A 12,781-nucleotide genomic window follows, 5' to 3' on the forward strand; every position below is an offset into this window, starting at 1 on the left:
AAGTATCCGATTTAAAACGTACTCAAGTACCGAAAGTAAAAAGTAAATATTCAAATTAACTGTAAATATCAATAATTAGGCAGATCAATTCTTTTGGGAGTGATATGAAATGCTTTAATTTAACAAATGATAAGATACTGCAATTAAGAATTTTGTTAGATTTGCAAAGCACCTTAACACAGTATAGGGGTTAAACTTGAAATAGACATAACATTAGCTGCATCAAACAGATGAGCAACATACTATTAACTAATTCAAAAGCCATAACCACAATGACATTACTTAACAATTAGTTAGTCATGTGCCTCAACAAGTCATAACATAATACCTTTGCAAAATGTTACATGATTAATGATTAAACAGACAACTGTGAGTCAGAATGCATGGCTTTGAATACATTAATGTACATTAGCTAATGTAATATATTATGGAATTAATGTCATTTAATAGCAATTCATATATTGCTTAATCTATTAATCATACAGAATGTTCATTAGTTGCAGAAATCATTAATAAATGGTTTAGTTCTTCATGAGGCTTACATTAACTCATGATTATCTGTGCTTTAGTTAGGCATGAATTAATGCATATTAGTGCACCTGTATTGTAAAGTGTTACTGATGGTTTCATAGTAAATAGCGTGATTTTCCAAGTCTATAGCCGACTGGATCATCCATGACGAACCTGACCAGTTTGGAAAGCAAGTGTAATAAATACTTGGAGTGGGCATGGGGAAATGTATTGGAGTAACAGTAAACGTTGCCTTTAATATTGTAGTGGAGTAAGAGATGCAAATAAAATACTCCAGTAGGGTACAGATCCCCCATAAAAACCTAAAGTATTTTTACAGCAGTACTTAACCACCCTTGCTTTCTGGCCATATAACAAGTGGTTTCATCCAAAAAAAAGTCAAGGATATCAGTATACACCCTAAAGCAGTGGCTAGTGACACATTGAAGGTGTAAGACCGGAAGGTTGTAGAAACATTAAGCCTTAGTCTCATTAATGTCAGCATCAGCACCTTGAATGCATTACGTGACTTCTCCACAGGGAGGTATAGGGACTAAGGGAGGGAGGCAAGGACTTAAAACACAGCAATAATTGACCAGGTTCAAGAGTTTCTAGAAACCAATTTTTGCACCGACATTCATGAAACCATTTGGAAAGAATCTGGATTTAAATGAACTTTATTTCACTTCCCATTGTCATGTGCCATCATTACATCCACATTTACAGCTGTATGTCACTTCCAGATACTTATGGACACCCACACATGGATCAGAGAAGACAGAATTTGAAGCGTCGAGTTGACAAGACTTCTTCCCATTGCAGCTTAAGAAAGAAAATAGAAAAGAGTCTATTAGCTCTTAATCTTAAGTCAATAATTTAGGTCAATGTATCAAATGTCCATTAAGATACAGGATAATTGGATATAGTTTGTACATGGTTTCAAAAACAGCTGAAGAGTGTGACCTAACATCTAAAGTGACTAGATGAAGAGGATCTGTACCTGGAAACAAGGCTGCTGGTCTGAGGACTGTAACAGTCGCATGTGGTTGCCAATTTATGAGGGCAGGTTTCAAGATCCCGGCGGCCATAATTGGCATGATGAATAGAAAGAACACCAACTTCTGTTGATACACAAACAGACACGGATCAGAGTTTCATGACTGGTGGATTGCAAACATGTTAAATGGCAACCCTTTCAAAAATGGCAATGTGTGCCAACATGTACTGTAGCAGGAAGATCCAGTCAAAATATTGTGGACATGAGGGCCTTAAGGATTCAACAAGATGCTGTACCCGTCCATCTCAACATATTAGAGAACATACAGAAAAAGGACAACTTACCACACTCAATGATGCTTTTTTGCCCGGCACAGGTTACATTTCTCTCTACAATCGTTTTTTTGTGGGGTAGTAGAAAGAGTTAACAGATAACTGTACTCATTTGCCATGCCTTACAGTTGTAAAACATTAAAACAATGACAGAAAATTACTTACTTGCTGGGATACAGTCATAAGACAAAGTCAGATATTTATAAGTCCCAACACAAGGATCAGAGAAAACCGAGTTGACTGCAGAGACAGTACAGCTCTTCAGTCCATCACACCTGATTCATGGACAGACAAATGACAAGTAATGCTTTAATAAACTATAGACAACTCTGCATCTCGTGCTTATAAAGTAGTGCATAGAAAGATAATGGTTTATGATCTCTGGTAAACCTACCGAGCAGACATTATAGAGAGGGATTCAGCCTTTTTGCAGTTGTTATTTGAGAGCTGATGAGCTGGTTTTCCAGTAGCGCAGACGGTGCAGTCAGTTCGCCCATAATTGGCATTAAGGACCTTTATGAAACCAGTATCTGTCATGGTTTAAAAAAAAAGTAAAAATAATAATAATTCTATGAAGCTAGAAACAAGTTAAAGTCCAGGCTCCAGATACCCTCATGATCTTCTTCCTCCTCTCGCATACTCTCCTATTTTGGAACACATCTCAAAAGACTGGATTACTCACCACATTGGAGAGATGCAGACTTTCCTTCACAGGCGACCACACTTCTTTCTTCTGCAAAAAGAAGAAACAAAAGACTTAGTAAAACTACTGGTTTTGCACTTGGAAGTCTTTAACCAGACTGTACATTATACATGTTAGTTGCCTTACCATGTGGAAAGATAATTATTAACAGATAACTGTACTCATTTGCCATGCCTTAGTTATAAAACTGTAAACATCCAATTTATGACGGAAAATTACTTACTTGCTGGGATACAGTCATAAGACAAAGTCAGGTATTTATAAGTCCCAACACAAGGATCAGAGAAAACCGAGTTGACTGCAGAGACAGTACAGCTCTTCAGTCCATCACACCTGATTCATGGACAGACAAATGACAAGTAATGCTTTAATAAACTATAGACAACTCTGCATCTCGCGCTTATGAAGTAGTGCATAAAAAGATAATGGTTTATGATCTTTGGTAAGCCTACCGAGCAGACATTATAGAGAGGGAGTCAGCCTTTTTGCAGTTGTTATTTGAGAGCTGATGAGCTGGTTTTCCAGCAGCGCAGACGGTGCAGTCAGTTCGCCCATAGTTGGCATTAAGGACCTTTATGAAACCAGTATCTGACATGTTTAAAAAAAAAAAAAAAAAAAAAAAAAAACACTATGAAGCTAGAAACAAGTTAAAGTCCAGGCTCCAGATACACTCAGGATCTTGTTCCTCCTCTCACATGCTCTCCTATTTGTGAACACATCTCAAAAGACTGGATTACTCACCACATTGGAGAGATGCAGAGTTTCCTTCACAGACTTCCACACTTTTTGCTTCCGCACCTGCAGAAAGAAGAAACAGAAGATTTAGTAAAACTACTGGTTTTGCACTTGGAAGTCTTTAACCAGACTGTACATTATATAGGTTAGTTGCCTTACCATGCGGACACAGAAAGAGCAGCACTGAAAATCAAACAGAAAGAGATTGAAGTCATTTGAACTAATGCAAGTTGAATTGGCTCTAAATCAGTACTTACAACTGATCCAGCTTAGCTTTAGCACCAACATGTTGAACGTGAGAACAAAAATCCTGGATCTCTTTTTAGAAGCTCTATAATTGAAACAAGATTCAAAAGAGCAGCTCAATCAAAAGATTTATTTTCTGACTATAATTAGAGCTTGGGTTGCGTGAACATGCGACTCACCAAACAGAAACCCTAGGAAACAAAGCTTGACATGAGACTACGGAAACATGAGGGCTATGTATACACAAGGACTAATGACATAACGATACATACCTGAAAGCAATCAAAACACTGAACCAATGGGAAGACACAACAGTAAAGCACTAACATTTATGAGAGGCGCTGCAGGACAAGATTGGGGTGCAGACAAATGATCATTAAAGGGTAAATATGTTGGTCTCATGCAATCAATCCTAGATTATGGATGTATTGTGAATGCATCGGCATAATCTGCAACTATGTTAAAGAAATGAGATATCATGCAAGCCAAAACATTAAGACTTATTTTAGGAGCAGTTCAAAGTTAAGACCAATCGCAGCACTACAAGTGGAAGCATCAGAAATGCCACTGTATATAAGAAGAGAAAAACTAGATATGGCATACTGGATCATCTACAGGGACAAAGAAATATAATAATCCTGGAAAGGGAGTGTTTATGGAAAGTTGGGAAACTGAATACACTATAAAGGCTTCGCATGGAAAATAAAAGAGTGGGTTAAGGAAACTGTGTTAGACACAAAAGCTGTGTCCCAAAGTGAAGGGTGCGCACTTCGAAGACCAGGCCAGGCCACACCTTCAAAGTGCAGGAAGGGCGAAGCGAGGGACAGGTTTACCAGGTCTGAACAACAAAACCCCTCCAATTACCAGAGGTGGGACAAAGTCATTGTTATGCAAGTCACAAGTAAGTCTCAAGTCTTTGCCCTCGAGTCCCGAGTCAAGTCGAGTCAAAGATGAGTCAAGTCTCGAGTCGAGTCAGAAGTCAAAGCCAACAAGTCTCAAGTCGAGTCCAAGTCCTACCATTTTAGTTTCGAGTCACTTCAAGTCATCTTACCACAGAAATAAAAATTATACAAATCATGCATGTCTGTAAGATTTGTATTTATTTAAACCTCTTTTTATACAATGACATTAAGCAAATAGAGTAAAAAAACAGAAAATGTAAATTTTTTACAGAAAATGCTTGTATTTCAACAGCATATTGCACTAGAACAATGCACAGCAGCTTCAGTCCTGTACTGTACTGATCTCATATTGCAAAACAGTTCAACTTTCAAATAGATATGTGTCCTTTTAGCCTAAACTTAGGGCCATTATGGGAATATTGTTTAGCTTATTTTTGGTTTAATTTGGTTTACTTTAATAATTTAATTTATTCAATTATTTTGTTTTGCTATACTTTTTATGCCAGCTTGCCATGGCCCCCCTAGCATCCCCTTGCGGCACCCAGGGGTCCCCGTCCCCACTTTGAAAACCACTGCTATAAAGCATATGACTTCAGTTTCTGGAGGAAAAGGGCTTTCTTATGACTTGTGAAGCAGTGAAAATATTCTTAATATTGCACACACTGAAATTGAAATATTATCTATCGTCTACCGTAGTGTATAATAGACAATGAATATTGACACAACAACATTGATATGAGTAAAGAGTAGTTTCAAATACAACATGTGAGGCTATAAGGGATTTTCTGACATTTGTTTCATATTCTTCTCAGGTATGAAGAATACCTAGAGGGTGGGGGGCCCAAAACAAGCCCAATATTATTATATTATTTATTAATATCAGTATAATTTATGATCAATAATGTATCAATAAATGAGCCTGCAACATATTAAATTGAAATCTCGTGGAGTTTAAAAAGCAAATACAGATGGGATTTTACAAAATTCTTCAAGTTGCAATAAAGACTGTGAACAGAAGAGGTTTGGAGATGGAAAAAGAGAAAAAGTGACGTGAAGGATTATGGTAACTTATTTTACACATATTAGGAGCAGTGGTGAACATGCACGGTATAAACCGTAAAAAGGATAAGCCCTGCATCTCAATGTGTAATCTGCTCTAAATAGTATTGAAAATTAAACTAATGTCACATAGCTACTTTTTAGGATTATTATGCACTTTTTTTTTTACAGTCTATGATTGGGAGTTGGTGCACAGGAAAACACTGTGAGCGCTGCAATATAGAGACATGTTTATAATAATATACATTCGAACCATACCTACTGTTATTATTAGTAGCCTATACTTTTTTTATTATTTATTTTTATTTTTATAATAGCCAAATAATAATAGTCATAATAAATAGCCTACATTATGAAAAATATTTTTTAAATTAAATTAGGTGGCTTACCTCCCTGTTTCCTCTCCATCTCTGTATATCTCTGCTGGTTGCATTGTTTGATAAAAAAAATAATGTATTCGTCTATTTACGTCTACAAACTATCATTACATTTATAACATCACATGCCTGCACGTTGAACTCGATTTTTCTTCAAAGAGGGGAAGGAGGCGGGATGTATGAGGACGAATGAATACAGCACCTGTATCGTTGCACTATGGTTATTAGTTGTGAGAAGACAGTGTCAGGTAATGTATTTGGACAAAACAGCGACCATAAATGTAAAGGAACGAAGTTGCTTGTCATATTTTCCTAACAAGCAACCACATTTTTTCAAATAAGCAAAAACCGCGACCCGCAACTCGAGATTTTTTACCGCGACTTGCCAAAAAAAGAAGCCCAAATAAGTCACGTTTTATACGCGGACTTGGTAGCTATGGATACTGTCGAATCAAACTAATGTGGGACTACAGTGATTGGATGTCGTGCTGGCAAGCGCGCGTGCTCTCTGCATGCATACAGGTGCAGCTTTTTTTCACTGAGAGCAGCCCTGCCGTGTGAAAGAAAAATTGCCAAAAAGTAGCAAGTCTTCTCGAGTCATGAGGCTCAAGTCCAAGTGAAGTCACGAGTCATTGATGTTAAAGTCCAAGTCGAGTTGCAAGTCTTTGTACATTTTGTCGAGTCGAGTCCAAAGTCATCAAATTCATGACTCGAGTCTGACTCGAGTCCAAGTCACATGACTCGAGTCCACACCTCTGCCAATTACTAATCAAAAGTAGCGGAATAATCACAGCCACAATGGGCCAAAATATCCCAAAACGCGGGATCCCAAAATCCAGGACTCCTGCAGCGGCAGTAATAGTGTGTTCTGACTGTGACATCACAATAGAGATGGACTTCAGGACTCCTGCAGCGTCAGTTATAGTGTGTTCTGACTGTGACATCACAATAGCGATGGACCCCAGGACTCCTGCAGCGTCAGTTATAGTGTGTTCTGACTGTGACATCACAATAGCGATGGGCTTCAGGACTCCTGCAGCGTCAGTTATAGTGTGTTCTGACTGTGACATCACAATAGCGATGGACTTCAGGACTCCTGCAGCGTCAGTTATAGTGTGTTCTGACTGTGACATCACAATAGCGATGGGCTTCAGGACTCCTGCAGCGTCAGTTATAGTGTGTTCTGACTGTGACATCACAATAGCGATGGGCTTCAGGACTCCTGCAGCGTCAGTTATAGTGTGTTCTGACTGAGACATCACAATAGCGATGGGCTCCAGGACTCCTGCAGCGGCAGTTATAGTGTGTTCTGACTGTGACATCACAATAGCGATGGACCCCAGGACTCCTGCAGCGGCAGTTATAGTGTGTTCTGACTGTGACATCACAATAGAGATGGGCTCCAGGACTCCTGCAGCGTCAGTTATAGTGTGTTCTGACTGTGACATCACAATAGCGATGGACCCCAGGACTCCTGCAGCGGCAGTTATAGTGTGTTCTGACTGTGACATCACAATAGCGATGGACTCCAGGACTCCTGCAGCGTCAGTTATAGTGTGTTCTGACTGTGACATCACAATAGCGATGGGCTCCAGGACTCCTGCAGCGTCAGTTATAGTGTGTTCTGACTGTGACATCACAATAGAGATGGGCTCCAGGACTCCTGCAGCGGCAGTTATAGTGTGTTCTGACTGTGACATCACAATAGCGATGGGCTTCAGGACTCCTGCAGCGGCAGTTATAGTGTGTTCTGACTGTGACATCACAATAGCGATGAGCTCCAGGACTCCTGCAGCGTCAGTTATAGTGTGTTCTGACTGTGACATCACGATAGCGATGGACTCCAGGACTCCTGCAGCGGCAGTTATAGTGTGTTCTGACTGTGACATCACAATAGCGATGGACTCCAGGACTCCTGCAACGTCAGTTATAGTGTGTTCTGACTGTGACATCACAATAGCGATGGGCTTCAGGACTCCTGCAGCGGCAGTTATAGTGTGTTCTGACTGTGACATCACAATAGCGATGGGCTCCAGGACTCCTGCAGCGTCAGTTATAGTGTGTTCTGACTGTGACATCACAATAGAGATGGGCTCCAGGACTCCTGCAGCTTCAGTTATAGTGTGTTCTGACTGTGACATCACGATAGCGATGGGCTCCAGGACTCCTGCAGCGTCAGTTATAGTGTGTTCTGACTGAGACATCACAATAGCGATGGGCTCCAGGACTCCTGCAGCGTCAGTTATAGTGTGTTCTGACTGAGACATCACAATAGCAATGGGCTCCAGGACTCCTGCAGCGGCAGTTATAGTGTGTTCTGACTGTGACATCACAATAGCGATGGGCTCCAGGACTCCTGCAGCGTCAGTTATAGAGTGTTCTGACTGTGACATCACAATAGAGATGGGCTTCAGGACTCCTGCAGCGTCAGTTATAGTGTGTTCTGACTGTGACATCACAATAGCGATGGGCTCCAGGACTCCTGCAGCGTCAGTTATAGTGTGTTCTGACTGTGACATCCCTAGTGAAAAAAAGTATACTTTATTGTATTTTAAATATATTCTCTTTTCCGATAGTATATTAGAAATATACTATAAAAATGTACCATTTCTAAATATATAAAAATATATTAGCATCATATTTCAAAATACAACTTTTAAAAAACTTTAAAATAATTTTATTTTAGTATATTTTCTAAAAATATATTTTAGAAAAATATACTTTAAATGAAAGTCCAGTGTGCTTTTGTAAAGTGTACTTATTTGAACATTACTTTAAAATATATTTTTTATATATTTTAAACTTATGCTCAAAATTGTCATTGTTAACAATGCACTAAAAGCATATTTTAAAAATACAAAATTAATATCATTAAGTATAAAAAGTTATAAATACTGTTTAAGGTTATTTATTCATGCTTAACTGTTCAAGCTTAAGCATTAATAAATAAGTAATAATAAATTATTATTATATAAATAAATTATTATATGGACTAAAAGCCCATTTTTAAATATATGCAGTGTATGCTATAAGCCCTACTTTAGTTGTGATTTAAGTGTAAATATGTTTAATAAGTTTACACTGGCAAAGAAGAATTCAACAGCACAGTTAAAATAAAACGCAAGAAAATATGAGTTAAATAGTTGTTTCTTATTGGAATTCAAATGTCTCTTCATTGATCTGTGACCAATCAGATTGTGTTGCTCAATGCCTGCAGCCAATCAGAGGCAGAGCTGCTGACGGTACTCGTCTGTATGACGCTCACTCGCGGGAGGTTTGCAGCCTTGCAGGTGAAGTACAATGTTGCGTTACATTAATTATTTAATAAAACACTGAGAGCCGAAAGTACATTGCTCATTCTTCGGACCAGTTCAATTACGTCACATCGCTGCCTGACCTTGATGGTGACGATAAACTGTTTTGGAATAAAATAGCCAAACGTTACGCGATCCCGAAAAGCACTGGGAAAAGTCCTTCTGTTTGGAGGTAAGTAAGTTAATATGTAATGTCACTAAACGTGAATAAAAAGTTGAATGAACATGCACCTGACCTTATCTCTTGTATATTCTGTTAACAGATTGCTGTCAACTGTCTCAGATGATGTGTAAGCGGTCATCAGACGCAAGTGTAATGAGCAGCTCACCAGAAATTGAATATAATGTGTAATTTATATTTATGTATAGAGATGGTCAGTGGAATTAGTTCAATGATAGGTTTTCCAACATCTTCCAGTGTTAATTTAATGAAAAACATAGTAAGTTAATTTTGTTTAGCTTTGCTGAAACCATGTGAAACCATTTATAAAAATCGTTGGTCCTGTTTACTGAAATGTCTCTTCATTAGTCATGTGTGTTAGATTTGATTAATTTATTGTAATGTCCTAGCCTGACAAGCCAGACCCACATCAAGATGTTTGGTCTGGAAACTCATCATAGACAGGGCTCAGTCCGAGGGGCGGGATAAACGGTTGTCTTTCAAACTCCCTCTGCACGCGATAGGATAGCGGTACACCAACCGGAGCAACGACGGTGAAGGGGAGCTCGCTCCTCGCTGACTGATTAAACATTCGCCGTATCCGGTCGGCTAAACTCCGAACACATCTTCCCTTTTTAAGAATGACTTCAGTGCCGCTCTTTGTTCTTTTCTCAGAGGAAAGCTTAACTCCAAGTCTTCCGGAGGCGCGGGCAGAGCTGATTCGAAAGACCGCCGCCGTTCGCCAGTTTCTGTGTTTACTAGAAGACTGTGTTACTAGAAGCACGCAAACGCAACTCGGCCGTCGTCATTATGGCCCCGCCGGCCGACTCTATAGCCTACCTACACGATGTGATTGGGCCGTCCAGATTCTGCGGAATACAGCTCAGATAGGAATTGAGAGTTGCTAGACCACACTTCCGGGCAAATTAAATTTGCTGCCGCTAGGGTGCGTCTAGATTTCTAGGCTAGTAATGTCCCTGAAAACAAACGCATTCAACATTGGGAAAGTAAGTCAGTAAGTAATTCATTAAAATGTAATGTGGCACATTTAAAATACTGTATTGTGTGACATGATGTAATTCAAAGTATATTGTACAATGTATAGCTAAGTAATAACACATTATATTGTTATTGACTACAAAGTGTATATTTTTAGTCATTTGAATGAGTCAAGGTAAATAATGTTAGGGGTTAACAGCTTATGACCCAGGACCAGTAGTGAAGAAATGAAGACAGAGTCAGGATTGCAATTAATTAAAAGAAAAATTTACTTAGAATAGTTTGCAGTTTCAAAAGCAGAAGCCAGCTTCAAGTCTCACAAGGAGTTCGTAGGCCACGCTCCCTCTCTCACCGTCTCGTTGCCTAGCCCTATCGTACATACAATTGTCCCAACAGTTATACCGTTTTCAAGGTCTATCCACGTCATTACTGCAATGTGGATGGTTCTGATTGGCTCAAAGACAATGCACAGTCATGGTAAATTTCCACTCGAGTCAGTTAATCTGATGCACGTTTCCACTGACGTGTCACTTGTTGATGCTTTCACCCAGAATCAGGCCCGTAGTGACCTTCCAGATCTGGAGCAGGCGCCAGCTTGCCCAGAACAACAAGTCCACCCATCTCTTAGGGTGCCCATTGAACACCATTCTGATCTGTAACATAGAATATTGCGCACATACACAGATACACAGTCTCTCCAAGGTTGGAGCTGATTAAGCTCCAGTTCTAACTAGTTCTTACCAAAACATACTGATAGCATGTGCTTTCCTTTAGTGAGAGGGACACACAATAGTACAGGCAATATTCATCTTGAGTCTTTAGTGTTTCAGTAAAAGGAAATATAAAAGGAATAAAACATAATAAATTAAATGAAAGACAATTCCATATTTCATATCTGGAAGCCGGGCTAAGTGAGCAAACCCTGTTACTGCACTCCTGACATGTTAGGGGTGTGTGATACCTCAAAAATCTAAACACACGACCTTGTTGCCAGTGTTTAGTGACACATCACACATCTCTAGGCCAGACCCTCAGTCACTCCTCAGAGACCAAATACACACTTTAGAAAACAAGAAACAAAGCAAAATCATAACTGGATAGAATCATTATAATAATATAGGTAATATAGGAAGATAAATATTAATTAAGGTTTTGATTATGAAGTTAATTAGGATATAAATATATACAGGTATATTGAAGCGGCAGTGGATTTCAAAATCCCCCCTTCACTAAAATATATATATATTATATTCATATTATATTGCTTGTGTGTTCTGAATATACTGGTAATTAATTTGTAATTTATTAAAACACAAATAAAGTATGCAATAACACAAAGTGTACGTATAATACAAATAAAGTGTACTACAACACGAATAAAGTATACTTATAATACAAATAAAATATACTTAACTCAAATAAAATATACTTATAATACAAATAAAGCACATTTAATATCACTAAAGCATGTAATTAGTCATTATACTTAAAGTGTACTAAGTATACTTCAAGTTGTTCCAATTTAGCACACAAAAGTATACTAAATACACTTAAAGTTGTGCTTTAACACAATTTAATTACAACTTAAATATACTTAGTACAAAATTAGTTGTGTCAAAATAGTACACTTCAAGTTAACTAGTCTTTAACACACTTCAAGTATACTGAAAAATAGTCTGGCCGCAAGTATACTTAGTATACTTTTTTTTCACTAGGGAATGATATCAGTAAACACCCTAAAGCAGTGGCTAGTGACACATTGAAAGTGTAAGACAGGAAGGTTGTAGAAACATTAAGCCTTAGTCTCATTAACGTCGGCATCAGCACCTTGAATGAATTGACTCCTCCACAGGGAGGTATAGGGACTATGGGAGGGAGGCAAGGACTTAAAACACGACAACCATTGACCAGTTTCAAGAATTTTTAGAAACCAATTTTTGCAGTAACATTCATGAAACCATTTGGAAAGAATCTGGATTTCTTTTTTTAAATGAACTTTATTTTGCTTCCCATTGTTATGTGCCATCATTACATCCACATTTACAGCTGTATGTCACTTCCAGATACTTATGGACACCCACACATGGATCAGAGAAGACAGAATTTGAAGCGTCAAGTTGACAAGACTTCTTCCCATTGCAGCTTAAGAAAGAAAATAGAAAAGAGTCTATTAGCTCTTGAAATCTGAAGTCAATAATTTAGCTCAATGTATCAAATGTCCATCTGTACCACGTGACCACTCCAGACTAATTTAGGTGTCATGATGATGCATAAATAAGAATTGGGAAGCACCCCGTGAATGCATGCTCCGCTCCTCCAACTCTTATCAAACACACCTGAACAAGCTAATCAAGGCCGGCAAGATTAGGCTAAAACTACAGCCAGCTGCGGTTCATCAGGGTTGGAGTTACCCAGAGTTTGGATCTTTAAAAAGGTGGTTTTAAAGA

At 38.5% G+C, this 12,781-nt stretch overlaps 1 protein-coding gene across 1 annotated transcript; it reads right to left on the bottom strand.

Annotated features, from left to right (window-relative positions):
* Nucleotides 1-1,175: 1,175 nt before the first annotated feature.
* On the bottom strand, nt 1,176-3,657 carry LOC137049345 (L-rhamnose-binding lectin CSL3-like). Its single transcript, XM_067427870.1, has 11 exons — nt 3,535-3,657; nt 3,437-3,460; nt 3,284-3,340; nt 2,995-3,130; nt 2,766-2,875; nt 2,522-2,572; nt 2,234-2,369; nt 2,005-2,114; nt 1,852-1,896; nt 1,511-1,631; nt 1,176-1,332 (listed from the first exon to the last, which is right to left on the bottom strand). Exons 1-11 carry the CDS (start codon nt 3,563-3,565, stop codon nt 1,206-1,208), a joined length of 948 nt encoding a protein of 315 aa, XP_067283971.1. The 5' UTR covers nt 3,566-3,657; the 3' UTR covers nt 1,176-1,205.
* Between the last annotated feature and the right edge of the window lie 9,124 nt (nt 3,658-12,781).

The sequence above is a fragment of the Pseudorasbora parva genome, chromosome 20 (genome assembly GCF_024679245.1).
Source record: "Pseudorasbora parva isolate DD20220531a chromosome 20, ASM2467924v1, whole genome shotgun sequence".
NCBI classification, from domain to species: Eukaryota; Metazoa; Chordata; class Actinopteri; order Cypriniformes; family Gobionidae; genus Pseudorasbora; species Pseudorasbora parva.

Coding starts and splice junctions, on each gene's coding strand:
- LOC137049345 (XM_067427870.1), bottom strand. CDS start 3,565: ATGTTGGTGCTAAAGCTAAGCTGGATCAGTT. Junction 3,341..3,436: donor GCTCTTTCTGTGTCCGCATG/GTAAGGCAACTA, acceptor TTCTTTCTGCAG/GTGCGGAAGCAAAAAGTGTG. Junction 3,131..3,283: donor CTCTGCATCTCTCCAATGTG/GTGAGTAATCCA, acceptor TAAACATGTCAG/ATACTGGTTTCATAAAGGTC.